At 41.5% G+C, this 19,482-nt stretch overlaps 1 protein-coding gene across 2 annotated transcripts; it reads left to right on the top strand.

The window, feature by feature from the left end:
* The first annotated feature begins 968 nt into the window (after positions 1–968).
* SLC18B1 (solute carrier family 18 member B1) lies at positions 969–18,710 on the top strand. Of its 2 annotated transcripts, XM_052784388.1 has the most exons (14): positions 969–1,075; positions 1,543–1,682; positions 2,782–2,877; positions 4,573–4,646; positions 5,103–5,250; positions 8,110–8,266; positions 9,770–9,906; positions 11,614–11,715; positions 12,700–12,791; positions 13,940–14,035; positions 14,836–14,910; positions 16,354–16,447; positions 16,544–16,590; positions 18,145–18,710. In XM_052784388.1, exons 1-14 carry the CDS (start codon positions 1,030–1,032, stop codon positions 18,215–18,217), a joined length of 1,377 nt encoding a protein of 458 aa, XP_052640348.1. In that variant the 5' UTR covers positions 969–1,029; the 3' UTR covers positions 18,218–18,710. The 2 variants fall into 2 exon arrangements, with proteins under 2 accessions (XP_052640348.1, XP_052640349.1); XM_052784389.1 differs by lacking the exons at positions 969–1,075; positions 1,543–1,682 and adding an exon at positions 3,607–3,683.
* The last annotated feature ends 772 nt before the right edge of the window (positions 18,711–19,482 follow it).

Genomic DNA, 19,482 nt, shown 5'->3' with positions numbered 1-19,482 from the left:
TTCTGAACAATCCTTGCAAAACTAACTTCCCTCTGACATCTGTTTCTAGAAATAAAAAGCACAGGCACGTGCTACAATTAGACTGCTAATGTCGCAAGATAGAATATCTATTTTTCATTCCAAAACAGACATGATTTCTCGGCCCCATGGAACGTCGAGTTGGAAGCCTTCTTGCAAGTAACACCAGTGCACATTTCACACTACTACTTTTCCTAAACAATCATCTTATTCATTTTCTGGTCACACAGTCCAGAAAAAGGTTCTGCATCATAAAGATTTTGCAGAGGGCAAGCTATTTTTACCCATTTTCTTGCCCTTCCACAGAAGTCCTGCTCACCAGCCCAGAGGGGAGAGATGTGTATTTCCAAGCACCTCCAGGTAATGGTTCAGAACAGCCAAGTATGTGCTGCTACTCAGGAGCGCAAGGGATGTCTGCATCGAGTTTCAAGCACCTGGAGAAAGTATGGTGAGACCATTCAGGGGTCTCAGAAAGAGGACAAGCTATGGCATTTCAATACCGACTTGAAAAGTAGAAAGACTTTGATGTCATAACAACTGAAGAAAACAGTTTGCTGGGTTTTGTTGCCTTCCACAGATTCTGCACTAGACTCTCAAAGGATGTGGTTATCATGTGGTTACATTAGAGCCATTTCAAACTCTTTCCAAATACCTGTGTGCAGCCTACCCTGGAAGCCAGCAGGTTGTTACCGGACTGCCCGAAGCCCGGCGCCTGCCGTCGCTCTCGGCGCTCTCCCCGCCCGGGCTGGCAGTCCCCGCTGGGCGCACCACCCCCGGCCGCCCCCCGGGCAGCCCCGCGGCGGCTCTCCCGCCGCCTGCCGCCGGCAGCGGCCGGCGGGCCGTGGGGCGCGGCAGGCCGCCCCCGGAGGCCGAGCATGCTCAGTGGCGGCGGCCGGGGCGCCGGGGCTGGCGTTGGCCCTGGCCCCGGTGCGTTGCCAGCCGGGGCGGCGCCGCACCGCGCCGTGCCGTGCCCCACCGCGCCGGCCGTTCCGGCCGTGGCGCTCCTTCCCCATGGGCAGCCGGGCGGCGGACGGCGCGGGGAGCGAGCAGGCCGCAGGTGTGAGGCGAGGGGCGCCCGGTGTTCCTCCGCCGGTGACCGAGGGACAGCTGCGGCTGAAGGGCCGCTCCGCAGCGCCGGAGCCTGCGCAGGGGATGGGGGCCAGTTTCTCCGCGGGGTTGAGTCCCGCGGTGCCGCGTACCGGGGCCGTCCCCGCGGGGCGTGCGCTCAGCCGCACCGGTGGGCGCGGAGCCGGGCCCGGAGCGCGGCGGGGCAGCCTCTGCGGAAGCCCGCGCCCTTGCGGGGTGGGCCGGGGGGCGGCTGCAGGCTGGTACCGCCGGGGGACCGTGCTGCCTCTGCGGCCGAGGCTGCCCTCCGGCGTGAGGGAAAAAAGGGGTACGGCTCGGTTTAGTTCCCCGGAGCCGGGAGGGCAGATGTGCAACGCGGGTTTTGATTTTCAAGCCTGATAAGCAGATTGTGTTTCCCCCTGCCAGGTTATAATACGGTTTTTTCTTTTGTATTTTAAGAGGATGGCATGCCAGAAGCGCTTGGTGAGGAATCAAGAAGGCTTACTAGAGAGCAGCTCTTTACGATGGCTGCAACAGCTTCTATAAACTTCAGTTCCATGATATGCTATTCAATCCTGGGACCCTTTTTCCCTTCAGAGGTAAATGAACCATTTAGCCAGCTACTCTTTAGATTATGTTTTGCACGTTGAAACTTTTAAAAGGATCTTGAACACTGTGGGACCTTTATGGCTGCGTATAAGCTCCGAGTTAGACTTTTCAGTTGTGGGAATTTGTAGTGATAGCCTGATACTGGCTAAAGTAGTTTAGAGTGTATGTAACGGTAACCTGGATCCTGTCCATGGACTAATTTAATCTTCCCTGTGGTTGCAGAGGAAACGGCAAACTAATGAAATGAGATAAAAGTTGAAATGGATGCTTGGAGAAGTGAAATAGGTTTTTACCCAGTGTTGCACAGCAGTTGGTAGTAGAGCTGAGATAAAACTCTGCCTGTGTCCTGACTTGCATTTCAGTGCCTTAGCCACTCAATGACTTTTTATTTATATCTGTCTTGCTGTTAACTCATGCTGGGCCGTCATTCACTGCATTAAATTTCCTGACCTAGGACCTGGAGGGGTGAAAAAAAAAAAAAATCTCTGCTTGTGTTGTTGAGTCAATACAATGTTTAAATATAGGATGAAAACAAAAATGGTCATGGTGCCTTTGCAGCGGAAGTCCATTTCTTTCATGACCAAGTTGTTCCCAAGTATTATCGAGGAAACGTTAAGATTATTTTTGCTCTAAATATTCCAATGTACTGCTTGTACGCATTAAGTGTATTTTACCAGTTGGATAAGTCAAAAATTTACCTGGTGCTTGTTATGGGGAGGCATGATACAATGAAGATAACAGTTATCTCTGTTCACTGCCCTCTCGCCACGTGAGAGATCAAAACTTTGTAGTTAGCTCCATTGCGCACCAGTTGAAGCCACCTGTATAAAGTCTGGTCACCTGTTTGGCAAACAGCACAGCGTTTCCATTCATTGAGGAATGAATGTTGCTTTTCCCTTGATTACATATAGCTTAAATAGAAGTGCAACATGCCTTTAAACTGTTGTGTTGTTATCTTATGAGCCCCTACTGCCTTTGAGAAAGGAAATTGCTTTGTAACTGCACTAATAGAGAATTAAAACTAAGCGTGAATGTTATTCATCTCAAGAATTTGCCTCCATCTTTACACAATTGTGATTTTTTTTGCAGGCAGAAAAAAAAGGTGCCAGTAACACTGTTGTTGGCCTGATTTTTGGATGTTTTGCTTTGGTCAATTTCTTGACTTCTTTGATCTTGGGAAATTATGTAAGTATAATTGAAGCTGTAACTTATTTCTGTGATGACATGGGTTGGTACATGAAGACAGTTCTCTAAAGCTGAGAAAAGAGTTATCTCTTCAGTGGCACTGCTGCAGGCTTGTGTCTGCAGTAACTGGAGCCTGGCCAGTCAGTCTGAATCTGATCCAAGTCTTGTCAGTACAATTTAAAAATTACTCTTCTCCAGTTCTTGAGGGTAGCATTGGGTGGCGGACATGTAGCTGTTTTGTTTCTCTGGTTAACTGTTCTGTTTGCTTCAGAGTAATCTGCTGATCAATTCTCCTTTCTGTTACCTCCTTTCCCCCTACTCCCCATTTTGTTTGTTGCACTTACTTATATATTCTGTTTGCCATTGGTGCTGTTCTTAAGGTGGTTTGTTTTGTTTTGTTTTTCTTTAGTTAGCTGCACCCCTTCTTCTTTTCTGGTATGTTGTCTTTTTCTGACATTTCCTCTTATTATGACTCTGTGTTGCTTAACTGTTTCCCCTTCCACTTCATTATACAGTAATATGAGATAAATGTCTCCAGTTCTTGCAACTTCTCTTTTCCCACAGATTCAGGATTTTCTCATGCTGGAGAAATTACAAATAAATTATGTAACAGTTTGTTTATATGCTGGAGCACGACTGTCTATGCATTTTTGGCTAGGGCTGCTCTGGATCATACCCTAAGCTGGGGCTGCTGCAATTTCACAGTATTCTCTTTCTTTGGCTGGGCAGTCTCTTTGCTGACCTCATGGTGAATGATTTTCTCTGGTGGTGAGGTGGCTCATCAAGGTGTCACACAATTGCCACTGGTAAGTGCAATCTGGGTGCCTGTGATGGCATTCAACTATGGCACAACCCTCACCAAGGACTTTGCAGGGGAGAGAGTGAGCGAGCGTTCCAGCCTCACTGCAGACAGGTGAAGTGAGCACCAACAGAGGTGGATAGTCCAGCAATCAGAAATCCTGAGGGTTTCAGTGAAACTTGGCAAAATATGGGCTTTAGTAATAATGTCTGAAATTCAGGGACTTTGTCCAGGCCCGAACAAGAAAAGAGTCTAAAATAGCTGCTGTCCTTAGGGGAGGTTACAGCATGGAATTAGAAGCTCAGGTGTACTTTGTTACGGGATTGAGTTAGCTTTACGGCATGCCTCTTGTCATCCTTCACCCTGATGATGGAGTCTGAAATGAAGTAAGGTGGGGTCCTTTCGCTGGTAATGAATGGGAAGCCTGAAGCTACCGTGCTCCCTACGCCAAAGCTTTGTGCTATTAAAGGTTGTGACAAATTTGCTTTAAAAATCAGCTTCCATTGACTCTGCTGAGCCATAAACGTGACAGGTATTGCTGACTTGGCATCACTGACAGTGCTGGAGGGGGGAATGTATTACTTTCTGTTTGTTTATAATGAGGAATGCTGCTGTAAACTGCTGCTCTGCAGAAGCTGCAGCATAGTGCTGTGAAATAGTTAACTGCACCATTGTCTTACCATTCTGAAAACTGGGTTAAGTCACTTAACTGTTTAGAATATTTTTAGGTTCAGTATTGCATGAAGGCACACCAGCAGGAGCAGTGTCTCCAGATCTTTTAGTGACATGCACTATAAAGTGCCTGTATGTTTTGATTTCTTAACAGTAACTTACTTTGAAAGATTTTTGATCTAGACTTGAAATAGTAACATGTAAAAATGGTATTTAATTTACAGCTTACACATATTGGAGCAAAATTCATGTTTGTGGCAGGGATGTTTGTTTCGGGATGTGTGACCATTCTTTTTGGGTGAGTAATTTTTGTTGGTTGGTTTTGTTGCATTTGTCTTCTAATCGTTTTCATCCATATGAAAAGATGGACACAAAAGAAAACTGGAAACTCTTGGACATCTTTCAGGTGTTGGTTAGGTCACCTAACTTTTTGCATCTTTACTTTTTATCTATCCCTTGTAAAGCAGAATGAACACGTCTGGAGTTTTTCACAGGTTAGGTTTTTTGTGCTCTTTTCACCACCAGAGAAAGGGGAAAAGGAGAAAGCTGCCAGAAATAGTTGGTAGAGTTTGAATACTTCACTGATGGGATTCAAAAAGATGTGGCAATAGAAAGCATTGAGTGTCTTGTAACTGTGTCCTTTAATGAGTAAGAAATGATGCTGCAGAGCCTTTAGTAGATGACTTGTTGCATCCTGAGAGATCTCCATTTACTGTTTTGGTTGGTTTTTGTTTGTTTTTTTTTTTTTTTTTAGAATGCTGGACAAGGTGCCGAGTGGACCAATGTTCATCGGTTTGTGCTTTTTAGTAAGAGCAATGGATGCAATAGGTTTTGCAGCAGCAATGACAGCATCGTTTTCAATCCTTGCAAAGGCATTTCCCAATAATATAGCTACTGTCCTGGTAAGTGCAAAAACCAGTGTCACAGCTGAGTACCCACAATATGATGAATTGCTGGTAGGCAGCCTAAAACCAGGAGGAGAAAATTTGCTGTCTCACGTGCAGGAATATTTGCAATCGTCATGCAATGTTTGTTTGTAGTCTAGAATCACAATCCTAGAACAAGTTTAGACCTTAGCATAACTTCAGTTAGATACAAATTAAGCAGTATGTATTAGTTGCTTATGTTTTGAAGACAGCTGAGCATTGATGGCAGTAGTTATCTCTTCAGTTGAAATCGGACTATTAAAATACTAATACAGCTTTTAGTGACTACTTCTACATGGATGGTAAGAATCCATGTGGATTGATTCAAGAAATTTGATTAATTCGTTCAAATAGTGTTAATTTAAATGGCTGAAAGATGCAAAACTGGAAACAATTTTGATTTTGTTTTTCTCATACATCACTTTTATCAACAGATTAGAAGAGGAGAGATAGAACTTCTTGAAATCTGGAGGGCACTATTTCTGGTCATCAATGATTCATTTCAGCCTGAGATATTATGCTTATTTAGTCAGTTTTTATGGTGTTAGGAAAAAAAAAAAAGCTTTGTGTTTAATAAAATGCTGCTTTTTTTTTCTCTTTTTCAATAAATTCTGGTTTCAAGTCAAATATAGACTGACAAATAACTGGGTTAAATTTTAATGAGTGAACACATGTTAAGAACATCCTTCGGAACATTTAATAAAATTGGAAAAGCTGATGCTTTTATTAATATTTTTGTTAAGCTGTATAGTTACTCTATAAATAAATGTCTATAAAAATATGACCTCCTAACTAGCAGAAAACTACTAAATTGTATCAGCAGTGAGGAGCTGGCAGTTTCTTTGGAAAGCAGGTTATATATTATAATCATGTTTTGGAGTTATTCAGTCAATAAGGTTAAGGTTTCCTGTTTGCAAACTTTAAAACGTAGTTCAAATAGGTAAGTAAAATAACCTTGACTTAAAAAGAAATTAAATTCTGTGGTGGCAGCACAATAAACATGATGCATAGCTGAAAATGGTACGTGGTGACGAAGGTCACCTCAAGACCACAATCAGAAATGCTACACAGCTGTGGCTTGGTAGCTACCTTTGTTTAAAATCTAGGAAGGGTGCTGTCAGAAGACAGATCACTTTTAAATATTGGTCTGTTTGCCATATTATATATTCTAATATCTTGTTCTGCATGAGAATAAAAGCTTTTTAAATTCATTCATGTAGACTCACTGTCCTTAAATGGACATGATGGAGAGTTCTTGTTGCTGTGAGCTCTGCTCATGGTGGTGGCAGAGGCAGGAGGAAGAGTTGATTAGTTGAAGCAAGGTGCATCCTATGGTAAAATCATAAAGCCTAAAGGAATAGATGAGAGATTTTTAGCCTTGCTTTCCATTGCCCTTCTTGATAGTGCTAGATACTGAAAAGCACTTTTCCTCTCCTTAATGCTTTTGTTAGCAGTTTTCAGCCCACCTTTTACCTGTTGGGTACCCTAGAGAATGTATGGGGAAGTTACTAAATGTAGGCATGTCAGCCTTGTTAAAGTGGGAAGTTCAGCATCTGCCAACATGATCCCTCTGTCAGAGGAGTTACGAACTCCAGAACATAAGCAATATCACTTTTCTTACAACATCAGGTTTACCATATCCTCCCCTGATCTGTGATAATGCCTCAGCTCCACCCACCCCCGCCCAATAATTCATTAACTTAGAAGGGCTAAATGATGTACAGCCTGATTTGAACTGAAGTCTCACCAATCATAAATGTTTTTTATGGTTGGTGAGCAACACAAGTAAAAGCATTATTTGGATGCAGTTATGTTAACTCATGGGCATTCCATGTGTTGAAGCTTACCAAAATGTCTCAAATCTACCTAGAGCTAATTTTGAGGACTTGCTAGTCATATGCTGTTATTAGTTATTTCCTTTCCTAGGAAAGGAAAAGGCTGGGACCCTAGGCTGACCTAGAGTAAAGAACTCGGCTGTTGCTGACTGTGCCCACTCTCGGGCCACTTGACCACTCTGACTTGTATCAGTAAAATTAAAGATGAGGAAGAATCTCTATACTATCTTTCTGGGTCCCAGAAGTTAGTGAAACTTTAACTGTAAGCAATTATTAGCACCAGCTGTTACGTGTTAAAAGGGGGTGGTCTAAGCACTGATTAGTTAAGTGTTGAGGCAGATGTTGACAGTGGTGATTATGGTGTTGTAACACAAGATAAAAGTGTAATTGTATTATTGTCCTTTTGAAAATCAGTATCTTACAAAAGATGCCAAATTATTAAATAACAGCCAAAATAATCTGAGTTATGCCCATTGCAATGTCACTATTATTTCCTACCCCTAGTCAGTGAATCCAAACAGTTGGTTATCAAGAGAAAGCTTTAACTTGGCACATGTACCTCATCCTATGAGATAATGACCCATCCAAGTAGGCTTATTTGAGTCCTCCCCCTCAGGCTGGAGTGTAATGACAGGTGGGAGAGATGATCACTTCAGCCCAAGTTGTCCTACAGATGCTTTCCATCAGCAGAGCATCTGTCTTGCCTCAGGACTGGGATGCGTTAGGTGATGGCAGAGTAGCTAATGCTGCAGTACAGGTGGTTCCCCCACAGTGAAGCAAAGGAAGTGATTGCTGTCATGCAGACAACTGCGAAATTCCTTTTGCTATCCCACTTTGTGAAGGTCTCTACTAGGCATTACCCCCCTTAGTGATGCAGTGCCTTTTTCTTTTCACTAGCCTGACTATGTTGTGCTGCTCCTCAGAAAAATGGATTGCTTTTACAAAACACTAGAGTTTCTCAGCATTCTTTTTTTTGCTTGCTTTCTTTTTCATCCTTTAGGGCAGCCTTGAAATTTTTACAGGACTCGGACTGGTGCTGGGCCCACCTTTAGGTGGCTTTTTGTATCAATCATTTGGTTATGAGGTCCCTTTCATTACACTGGGATGTGTAGTGTTGGTCTTGGTGCCTGTGAATATGTGCATATTACCAAAATATGGTAAGCACCCTTCTTCCTGTCTCCTTCACTCACCTTAATTTCTCATGTATATAACTGTGTTTTAGAAGAATACCAGTTTCTGAGGTCTGATACAACTCGGAGGGCAAAGCTCTAGCTGAATTCTTGATCAGGCCCGTGTTTTAATGTAAACTAAAATTAATGTATGCAGATGGCCTGGAATGAATCCAACACTTCATGCCCATCTCTGCAAACACTAAGAACTCTGTGTGGCAGTAAACTGAGATAAATTTTTGTTTTCTTCTGTCTCTTTAGCTTCAGGGCTTGTAAAGGATCAGTTGTGTCTTCACTGTATCAGCTTGTCATTGCAGCTAGTTGAAGAAAAGCTGGAGATAGGTTTTGCCTAAAACAAGAGAACTTGATGTGTTTGAGGGGTAACAGAGGGGAAAAAACCAGAATTACAGGGAGAACAAAAAAGGTTTATTTGTACTGAATGATGCAGGATCTGATTAACATGAAAGAATGTTAAAGTTAATAAGTGAGGGGTTTAACTGAAGTGCTGGAGGTCTTATAAATTTGATTAAATTTTAGATGGTCCTGCTTGGACAGAAAGTTAACTTAAAGATAATTCTTCACACAAGATTGTAATTGCAAGGTTACAGTGCTGTTAGTCTTTTCTAGAATAAAAACTAGTAACTTTACATTTTTAAAAATATTTTTTCTTCTTAAATATGAAAACCTTGGAGAATAACTTCATATATATTGGCTTTTAGAAGAAACTTACAGTGGTTAACCATGCTACTGCTGGCTTCCCCCCCACCTCCCGGAGCACTGAAATTTGTATGGAGTCATGATATTACTAGCCAATTTGAAATTACATTAAATAAATGTTAGCTCTGAGCTGGTGGATGCTAATGAATGAACTTTTAGTTCAATGAACTTTGAGATCACATTCAACTATTAAAGCACCAACAGCATCAGGAAGGGAGCCTGCCTTAGAAATGACATCTAACCATGATATCTGAAAGAAGCTCCCTGTCTGGAGTACAAATTGAACATGTAGGAGACCCGAATGACTAGTTGCTTAAAAATTTAGACAGATCTCAACTGATAAATAGCAATCTTCTTATTTTACTTTCAAAGCATGTTTCTCTGATTGGATATGAATAGTTCATGCATGTGTGTGTGTTGTTTTAAGTTGGGATGTATCCATGAGATTTTCATTGTATAAGGACTAACAGAGAAGTAGCCGTATTTTCATATAATTGGGAATAGTACATGCTTCTGTTCTTTTCAAGTTGGGGATTTGCAGTATTGGAATCTAAATTGTGTACTTTTCTTCTTTTATTCACCTATCAAATTTGGGTTTTTAATATAAAAATAGTGTAGTGCACAATAGTCTACTATTGACTTTCATTTGTTAGATAACAAGAGTAATAGGACTAGAAAAAGGGAAATACTGATTTATTTTCTAAAGCAAGAAGATCAGTCATGAGCTCATGCTGCTGAAAATAATGCAATTTCCCCCCTTTTCTCTTGAAACAGATTCGATCCCTAGCAAGGACTCCTTTTGGAAGCTCATTCTTCTGCCGAAAGTCTTACTACTCTGTCTTACTATATTTTCTCTAAGTGCATGCTTGGGCTTTTTGGATCCCACAATGTCTCTATTTATCCTAAAGAAGGTAAGTCCTTTTAACATGCAGGGAGGTCTTGACTTGCTAAATAGTAAATAACTGGTCACAAATATAGTTTAAATATCCTAAACAGAATTAAGCCTTATCCAACTACACTGCTTTAATTTACTGTTAATAATATGATTTCCAAATAACTTGATTTTGACAGTACTGACAAATCACAGTTTCCATTGGATGCCATCTGTTGCCGCTGGGTCTCGGTAACTTTGAGAATGAGGAAATGTCAGGCCTTTAAAAATGTGTTTTTTCCACTTAATCGGCTTTCAACAGCAGCATACCTTCTCTGAACAGGGCATAGCGGCTGGTTTTGTAAACAAGGGACTTTTTCCTCCTTTCTGAAAGCAAATTCTGTAAAATTGCAACAGTCACTGACAGTGCTGTATCTCTTGATGTGGACATTTGTTTTCGGGGACATGATGTCTCAGCTCTGCCTTCTCTTACAGCAATGCCAAAATTAAACTGATTGCAACGATATAGCCTGCTAGCTGACTTCTTCACTCACTCATTAAAAAGGCAAATGCCGGTTTATTTATTTAGTTTTTATTTATGTTAATATTTATTTATTTGTTTCCTACTTCATGTATTTATTTTCCCCATGGTGTTTAATGTAATGAATTTGAAGTAAACAGTTTAAAATTCTGTTCCTGTGTGAAATTAAGCAATGCTTTTTGAGTGGTTTATTAATTAATTGTTTTTCTAGGGAATAGCATTTCACAGGTAGTTGTGCTCTTACTTGTTGTTTCTCTAGTCCAGTACTTCGAACACTCATCCAGGGTGAAGGAGGCTTGGTGCTAACGTCTTACATCACTGGAGATGTGAATGTACGTCTTCCACCACCCAGAAGGGAGCTGTAGTTATTCCGCTGTAGAATATTGCAAACTGATGTGGCTCTTCTGCTTTCCATCTGCTCTGTGCTAACAGATACTTGCTGTGAAAGGGCTGTAGCCTTCTTGGCAGGTGTTGTAACCACTAAATTAGAGTTATTATCATGTGCTTGCATATGGCAAGGAAATAGTGAATATTTATGTAGTCCATGCCACATGAAACATCTTGGAATACCTTCTAACCGGTAGTTAAACCACTCATTTGAGAGACTAGGATGCTTTTGGTTCATTACACGTTTTGTGTCAGTACAGAAACGTGACTCTGCATTAGGAATGTGTAGACCTCAGGGTGTTTGCAAAAAGCCCTTATTCATTCTCATAAAAATCATCCCTTGGTTGAAAAGCCAGAGTTGTGTTTTATAGCACTACTTACTTTTAAGATGCACTGATTAGCAGTGGATGACTACAGTATTTATGCTTTTCTAAGTGGAAAGATTAGAGAGGTAAAGACTAAGTCCATCTAAATTTCAGTGTCTGAACTGTCTGTTTCAAATGTGCCAGATACTAATGTTAGAATCCGGTGTGCTGGTGCAGGGACATAGCATAGTGTTTCCTCCTGAGATTATTTAGGCTTTCTCCGAGTACAGTTGTGTCAGGTGTTTTCATACCATCCTTAGAAATGGAAGTGGAAGGAAACTGGAGCTCTGCTGATGACTTCAAATACTTGAAAAACCTCTGTATGGTATCAGTAAAATACTTAAAATCATGTATTTCAGTATTTTGACCTAAAATATAATTCTTGGATTGTCCTTTAATTAATGTAGCATGTATGGTTTGATGTTTTGTTTTCTATTTGTCTTCCTTTCTGTAGTTCAAACTCCCAGCTGGTTATGTGGGCTTGGTATTCCTCGGTTTGGCACTCTCTTACTCCCTGTCTTCTCCCCTCCTTGGACTCCTAAGTGACAAACTGCCAGTGAGTACTACCTTGCTGTTTGTGCAGGGTTAGTAAAGCACTCTGTGCATTTAGTTAAAGCTGAAGGACTTTCCATATTGAAGTGATGGATGTAGGCCTGGTCCTGTAAAAGAATCTGTCTTTCAGGACCTTGCATGTGCACTGAATACTGCCATCTTGAAGGTCTCTTTTGCAAGGTCCAGGTAGTACAAGAACGTCCAAAATAGTAAAGGATGTTGGACAAATAACCTGTAGTTGAAATGTGTTGAGCTTTTCTGGTGGACTAAGCACAATCTATTTCTAGCCAATGTGGAATGGAGAGTGGGAAAATGTCACAGTTATCCATGCTTTTGACCACATGTAATTTTATCAGCTTTTAAGAAGAGGAGTGAAGATGTTCTGGGTAGCTGTATTGACTTTATCTTTTAAAAAGTGTAATATCCAAATTAGATCAGCTCATTGACTGGCTATGGTTCTCTAGCTCTTAACTGCATCATAGAAAGAGACTTTGACAGTAATACACTTAAAACTGCCTGGTTTACAGCCACTGCTAATTGATCAAGGGAACCTACACTGTCAGTGCTGTGCATGAAGGACATTGCCAGTTTTCTGACACTGTTTTTTCCTGACACAAACTAATAATGGCCTTTGTACATGAGAATTACATGCAATGCTACATGATATTTCTTATACTAAGGAAAAGTAAGACCTAAAATACTTTGCTAACAGAGAAACACTGTTACTCAGTATCCTAAAGAAATCTCTCTATTAAGCAGCTGCTGCCAGTGATTGCATTGGTCGTGAGGAAACATGAATTCAGTGTTTCTTGATGATGTTCTGAACTGGCAGAGAAATTGTGAATTCCCAGTTTGTGTGTAATGATGGTCTCTACAGGAGCCGTACTTTTCAGGAGATGAAGATTTAAAAGAGGGCCATTACAAAAGACAAGAGTTACATTACAAATTCACATCTTTAAATTACGTACCTCTTCCTTTTCTTTCATAGTACCTCAGGAAGTGGCTGCTGGTATCTGGAGGCTTAATGACAGCACTGTGCTTTTTCATGTTAGGACCTGCTCCTGTACTACACATTGAAAGGTACAGAACTGCCTCTTCTTATGCCTGTCCCCTTACGTGATGTTCTTGTGATAGCCATCATGACCATAGTCATGTATGTCCACAAGTCTATAATTAGCACCTCTGACCATGAAACAGGTTTTTTTTAACTTCTAACATGAGACTATGAATGTGAAGCAGTGGAAGCATCTGAAAATGGAGATTTTACAGCTTCATAAAATAGATTCTTTTCCTTTGCTTTTTACTGTTAACTGTGTTTGCTCATGTTAATGTGTGTGGTGGGAAGAATGCTGCTTTTTATTTTCCTTTCCTCCCAATTCTGTGGCATTTCCAGTGCAGCAAAACAAAGTTCTCTTTCTGTCTTATTTTTCAATTTTCTCTATTTCATTTGCATGGCTGTGCAGCAGTATTGATTTGTCTTCTCTCTGTATATAGCTTACTGAGGAAAATGCCAGATTATAGCTTTGTTTTCAGCTAGCTAAGTAAAGACAATGTCAGTTGCACCTGAACACTGCATTGCGTATCTCTCAAGTTAATTCACAGCAAAACACTCTGCTGCATTTACAAAACAGCTGTACAGTCCTTTTGTCCTAGGTTACATACTCTGTTAAAGATGATGATAGGCTTGCTAATGTGCAGAATTAGTCAACTCCTTCCTCCTAGACTTCTAGTTTTTAAAGAAGATCATACATTTGTAACTGGTGAGATCATACATCTGAGCTGGTGAGAAAAAGAAACCAGTAAAATCTTCAGCATTCTTTTCTTTAGCTAAGTCTATTTGGTTGTAATGTATTAGGCTACAATATTTTAGCTGCAAAATCCTTCACTTGTGCAACAAACCAAGTCTGGAGCTTGGACATATGTACTGGTGAGTTAAGCGCATCCATCGACCTCTTCTCTATGTGCTTCTCTTAAAATGAACTGCATTTTATAAGGAAATACTTAATTTGAGCACAGGATTTTCAAATTCTTTTACAAAGTCTTTTTTTAAGCATAGAACTGTACTTTTCAAGTCTTAGTGTTCAATTAAAGTAGAGTTCTTTTTGGCTTCAAGAAACCTAGTTTTCTGGTGAGTCATGGCGAGCTGATATAACAGCCTTCAGACAAACGGGGTCCTTACTTGAAAAGAGTCTTCAGCAGCTAACTTCTTTTAAATGCCTCTTTTTCAGTCAGCTGTGGATGTTTGTGCTGGTGCTGGTTTTGATTGGCTTTTCCCTTGGCATGAGTGCTATCCCAGTGTTTCCAGAGATACTGCACTGTGCATAGTAAGTAACTCTGTCCCACACATCTTTCATGTTCCTGACAGTAGGAAACTGCAACTAATTTTCAGGTGTGAATATGAAGTGGGGTTTTGGCGTGGCTTTTTTCCCTGTTTTTGAGACAAAGGCAGCAAGTAACACTTAAATGCTTCTACTAGTCTTTTGTCTTATTTTTTTCTGAATGAGCACCCCGGTCATTATACTCCAAATGTAATTTTGTAAATGTGTACCTGAGTATTATGAACACACTGAAGTCCATCAGACTTTGGGTGTCATAGCATGGTGTGACCTGTGTGTGGTTTCATATACATAGGATTTATTTCAGCTTCTGAGGATGATTAATAGCAAGCAGTTTTCACTGAATTTTCAGGCTGCATTGGCTTTAACAGCTGGACCTACAGGAGTCATACTTGCTCAAATTACTCAAGGCTTGGGAGTAATGACCTAGAAGGGTCTTGATTTACTGTTACTAGTATGTTCCTCTTGGAACAAAGTCTTTCCTTCTTAAAAACCACCTGTCACTGTTTTACACTTGCGGTATGAAACATGGGGAATGAGCAATGGTGTGATGTTAGGAATCTTATTCGGAAGACATCAGAGATGAGGAGTAGCACTGCAGTCCTCCCGAGAGGCAGCAAAGAAGAAAGTACAGGGTAAACAGACATGATTCCACTGTACACTTCTGCTTGTTAAGTATTTATGTTGTGTGTAAATTAAATGGAGGGGAAAAACTCTCTATAGGAGAAGGCTATAGACTGAGACACAGTAATGTATTGTACTACTCTAACTGGTCTCTCTTTCTGCAGTGAGAATGGATTTGAAGAAGGTCTGAGTCTGCTGGGACTGGTGTCTGGGCTTTTCAATGCCATGTGGTCCCTTGGGTAGGTATACAGTCACCTTTTTGTAAGGTATGAGTGTTTGGTTGTTCTATGCTATCACCACATGAAAGCCTGCTGCGTTACAACCAGAAGTCTTGCATTGCAGTCATTGTGTTGACCTTGATTCAAAAGGTTCTTGGTAAACAGGTGCCTGGTGGACATTTTACCCAACAAAGGGAATGGATTCTGAACTTGTCTTGAAATGTATTACCCTGCATATCAAAAAGCTGCAGTGATTAAGTGGATGTTAGCTTGCACTTCTGTGTTGTCATTTTTGTTGTCACTGAAATATTTAGTGCTTAATACAGAGAGAGGTGGACCCTAATTTTTTACAAAGCTAAGTCCACCCACATGGAGTGAGCTAGAAGGTATCTGCTCCTGACTAATTCTTTTCTTCCTCTTTCATTTTCTACATTTCCTCCTTTTGTCTGGAATAGCTTAGGGTAGAATCTTATCTTCTCTTTCCACCACAGCCATTATTTAAGGTCTGTGTCTGCGTAGCTTAGCAGAGTGTGTCTGAGTTTATTACCCAGTGGTCATTGCAGAAATGAGTGAAAGGCACTACTGGCTGAGTGACCCTTCAGAGTTGTCACTCAGTGGGAAGTGACAGAGTCCCCCTATTGAAAGCCACTTCCAGAAATTTTTTATCTGTCCTTGTAGTCTTCTGTGGCTGCAGGTGGGTTTCAGTGGTACAAATTTGCACGATTTTTTCCAAGCTAACCGAAGTTCTAGCTGTCCTGTTTATTTGGCATAGGGTTCAGTACAGATACAGATGGTATAAAGTTACCAAACCCCAGTTTTATGCTGTTATCAAACCTGGGTTTATTATGTGACTTGCTTCCAGGAAGTCTTTCTGGTTTTACACAGTTTTGTCCCTTTCTGTAGGGAGAGACCATATCATGTAAGACGTTTCATAAAATGACAGCAGCTGCATAACCTTTCCTGGCATTCTGAGATGGGCATGAAGCTGCAGGGCAGTTACATACAGCTTAACCTTGCAGTGCCCATGTCTGTCACAATGTGCTTCCCCACCTGCCTATATCCACCAGTCTTTTGTCTTGAAGTTTGGCAGGTTTACATTCTGCGGGATGAGAGTTTAAATTTCTTTTATGATAGAATTGATTGGTGTAGGTGCCTTCTTAGAACATGGTCCTTAATGGGGCCTCTAAGCTATTCCAGATACAGAAAAGAGTGCATTCTGCTTTCTGGTGTGGACCCTATTTCCAGCTGAGGAGGTAACTAGACAGGTTTACTGGGCCCATGGCAAACAAAGAATTAATACTTATTGTGGATTATAGGAAGGTTAGGTCTGTGGAAGACAATCTCTTTGTTGACAAAGGAGAGAGAATCAATGGTGGGAGGCCACAAAACACAACAAAAAGGTTCTCTCAGAATATGATCTCTTTTTTGTTTGGGATGCAAATACCTCATTTTGATTTGTTGCAGGGCGTTTGCAGGTCCCACTCTGGGAGGACTTCTAAATGAAAAGCTGGGTTTTGAATGGGCCTCAGCCATCCAAGGAGGATGGGCACTGTTAAGTGTAAGTAATTACACATTTTTTGCTTTTTATATCTATTGCAATTATGAGTTATTGCATAAGGTGATTATTATTACAATTGTAACTGTTTCCTCAAAGGGTCTTGCAACTGGAATATTCTATATCACTGAGGCAACAAGGAGAAGGTATGCCAAGATATTCATTCTTTATTTTACTTACAGCCATATAAAGCAAACCTTCGAAAGCTGTGCTTCCATTTTTTCCTCACTACCAACCTGATAATGAATGACAAGATGAGCAGTAAAAATATTGCTTAAATACTTTGTCTGTATGCTTTCTTAAATCCCTACTGACCTAAATAGAGACCTAAAACAGACAATGCCGGTTCTATACACACATCAGGACTGTGGCATCAATGAGCAAACCCTACTGACAGTTCCTCCAGGAGCGTGTCTGTGAGCTGGAATTGGCTGGATGGTCGCATGCAGAGAGTAGTGCTCAACGGCTCAAGGTCCAGATGGAGATCAGTGATGAGTGGTGTCCCTCAGGGGTCTGTGTTGGGACCGGTACTGTTTATTGTACCGGTACTGTTTTTTGTACCAGTACTGTACTGTTAATATCTTCACCATTGACATAGACAGTAGGATTGAGTGCACCCTCAGCAAATTTGCAGATGACACCAAGCTGTGTGGTGCGGTTGACATGCCTTCGGGACAGGGTGCCATCCAGAGGGACCGGGACAAGCTTGAGAAGTGGGCCCATGTGAACCTCATGAGGTTCAGCAAGGCCAAGTGCAAGGTCCTGCACCTGGGTTAGGGCAACCCCCGGCATCAGTACAGGCTGGGGAATGAAGGGATTGAGAGCAGCCCTGCTGAGAAAGACTTAGGGGTACTGGTGGATGAAAAGCTGGACATGAGACAACAATGTGCGCTTGCAGCCCAGAAAGCCGACCATATCCTGGGCTGCATCAAAAGAAGCGTGACCAGCAGGTCGAGGGAGGTGATTCTGCCCCTCTAGTCCACTCTGGTGAGACCCCACCTGCAGTACTGCATCCAGCTCTGAGGCCTTCAGCACAGGAAAGACGTGGACCTGTTGGAGCGGGTCCAGAGGGGGGACACAAAAATGATCAGAGGGATGGAACACCTCTCCTATGAGGAAAGGCTAAGAGAGTTGGGGTTGTTCAACCTGGAGAAGAGAAGGCTCCGGGGAGACATTATTGTGGCTTTTCAGTACTGAAAGGGGGCTTATAAGAAAGATGGCTACAGACTTTTTAGTACGGCCTGTTGCAGTAGGCAAGGGGTGATGGTTTTAAACTGAAAGAGGGTAGATTTAGACTAGATAGGAGAAAGAAACTTTTTACTATGAGGGTGGTGAAGCACTGGCACAGGTTGCCCAGAGAGGTGGTAGATGCCCCATCCCTGGAAACATTCAAGGTCAGGTTGGACTGGAATCTGAGCAACCCAATCTAGTTGAAGATGTCCCTGCTCATTGCAGGGGGATTGGACTAGATGACCTTTAAAGGGCCCTTCCAACCCGAACCATTCTGTGATTCTGCGAAATGATAGGTGTGAAAGCAGTAGTAAGTGGTTCTGTGCAATAGTGGGGAACCAAATCCAGTGATACACGTAGCTCTTTCCATACAATGTGTGGCTTTTTTGCTATAATGGTGGTATTGCATAGAAGTATCTAAAGAATATTAAACCTGTTTCCTCCCTCCTGTCTTTTCCTTGTGCAAACAATTCCAGTTCCAGCCTGCAAAATCCTCCTGGTAATAATGAAGAAAGAACTCATCTGATGGGCAGTGAAACATAACCAGACATACTTTCAATTCTCTGTTTACTGTTGTGGTTTAACCTAGTGTTGAGATGAGTGGACTTAACAGTGTTTCATTATTCTGGAGCTGGGATACATGATCCCTTAGTGAACAACCAGTTGTGGTTTAGTTGTAGCTGCATTACTGTTTTGAAACACTAAACACTGACTGCCTTTCTTTTGGAAGTCCTCATGTGGATTGGCTGCAATGATGGGTAACACTCAGATGTCCACCTGTTTAATTGTGTTCCGTATACAGTGCACCACTGCATGTGAAGAGGTGTGTTTTCAAATGTCTGGTTTCTATACTTGAGCCTGCAGTGCATTATTCTTGGGTAGAGCTACTATTTTGCTACCATGATTTTCTGTATTTTTTTAAAGAAAGTTCACTGTCTTGTAATACTTTAACTGATAACATAAAATGTTGAAACAATTTGAAATGACAAAGCATTAAGCACAATATTGTTTTCAATAAAGCAACTTTTTTTCCCAAGGTCTGTGAGTTTTCTTAGACAACAAGAGTCTAAAAGACTTTGTGTCTACCAGCACTTGTATTATCTTGAAAGTGCCTGAAAATGGGAGGCAAAGGTAATGAAGAGAAGACTTAGCATCTCCACACAGAACTAACTGATCTTCATTCCTGGAGAAGTCTTGGCACTGTGTGTGTGTATACATACATGTACAGACATATGTATGTTTGTATTACATATAAAGACTCAACTTGCTGTGTGTGAGATCTATTTTACTAATAAATGCCAGCTCGAATGTTTGTACAAATTGCCTCTGCAACAGTAAATCTACCAAAAGTCTAGGGCTACTATTTTCCAGCAATAGGGGACACCACCCCGCCACCTCCTCTGGATGCTCAGCACAAAAAGGTCAAGGGGAACTGAGACAAGGGCATGCCTGGGAAACTCACATTAGACTTCTTGATCTTGGTCACAGCAAGTCTTTTAATTTGTCCTTGAGCCCAGAACCGGGTCCTAGAAGAGGTTCTCTATGGTACCCATTTTTCCATAAATAAGAGAATGGTCTAGTGCTAGCAATTTCCAATCAGTTTCTCTTGTGAGTAACTACTGGAATTTACATGAGAAATACTTCTTTCTCTGCCAGAGCCCTTTTTGGGGCACTAGCAAGAAAAACTGTTCTGGTAGCCAGCTGAACTGTGAAGCATCAGGGTCCCAAAGGGCAGGCTTCCCCTGGGAACATCCTGGCAATAGCTCCCTTTCCTTTTGTATCAGGTGTTAGGCTTTACTGAAACCAGG

This window comes from Harpia harpyja, chromosome 4 (assembly GCF_026419915.1).
Source record: "Harpia harpyja isolate bHarHar1 chromosome 4, bHarHar1 primary haplotype, whole genome shotgun sequence".
NCBI lineage: Eukaryota > Metazoa > Chordata > Aves > Accipitriformes > Accipitridae > Harpia > Harpia harpyja.
Note: the sequence above shows the minus strand (reverse complement) of the source record. Positions and strands in the feature narration are given on the sequence as shown.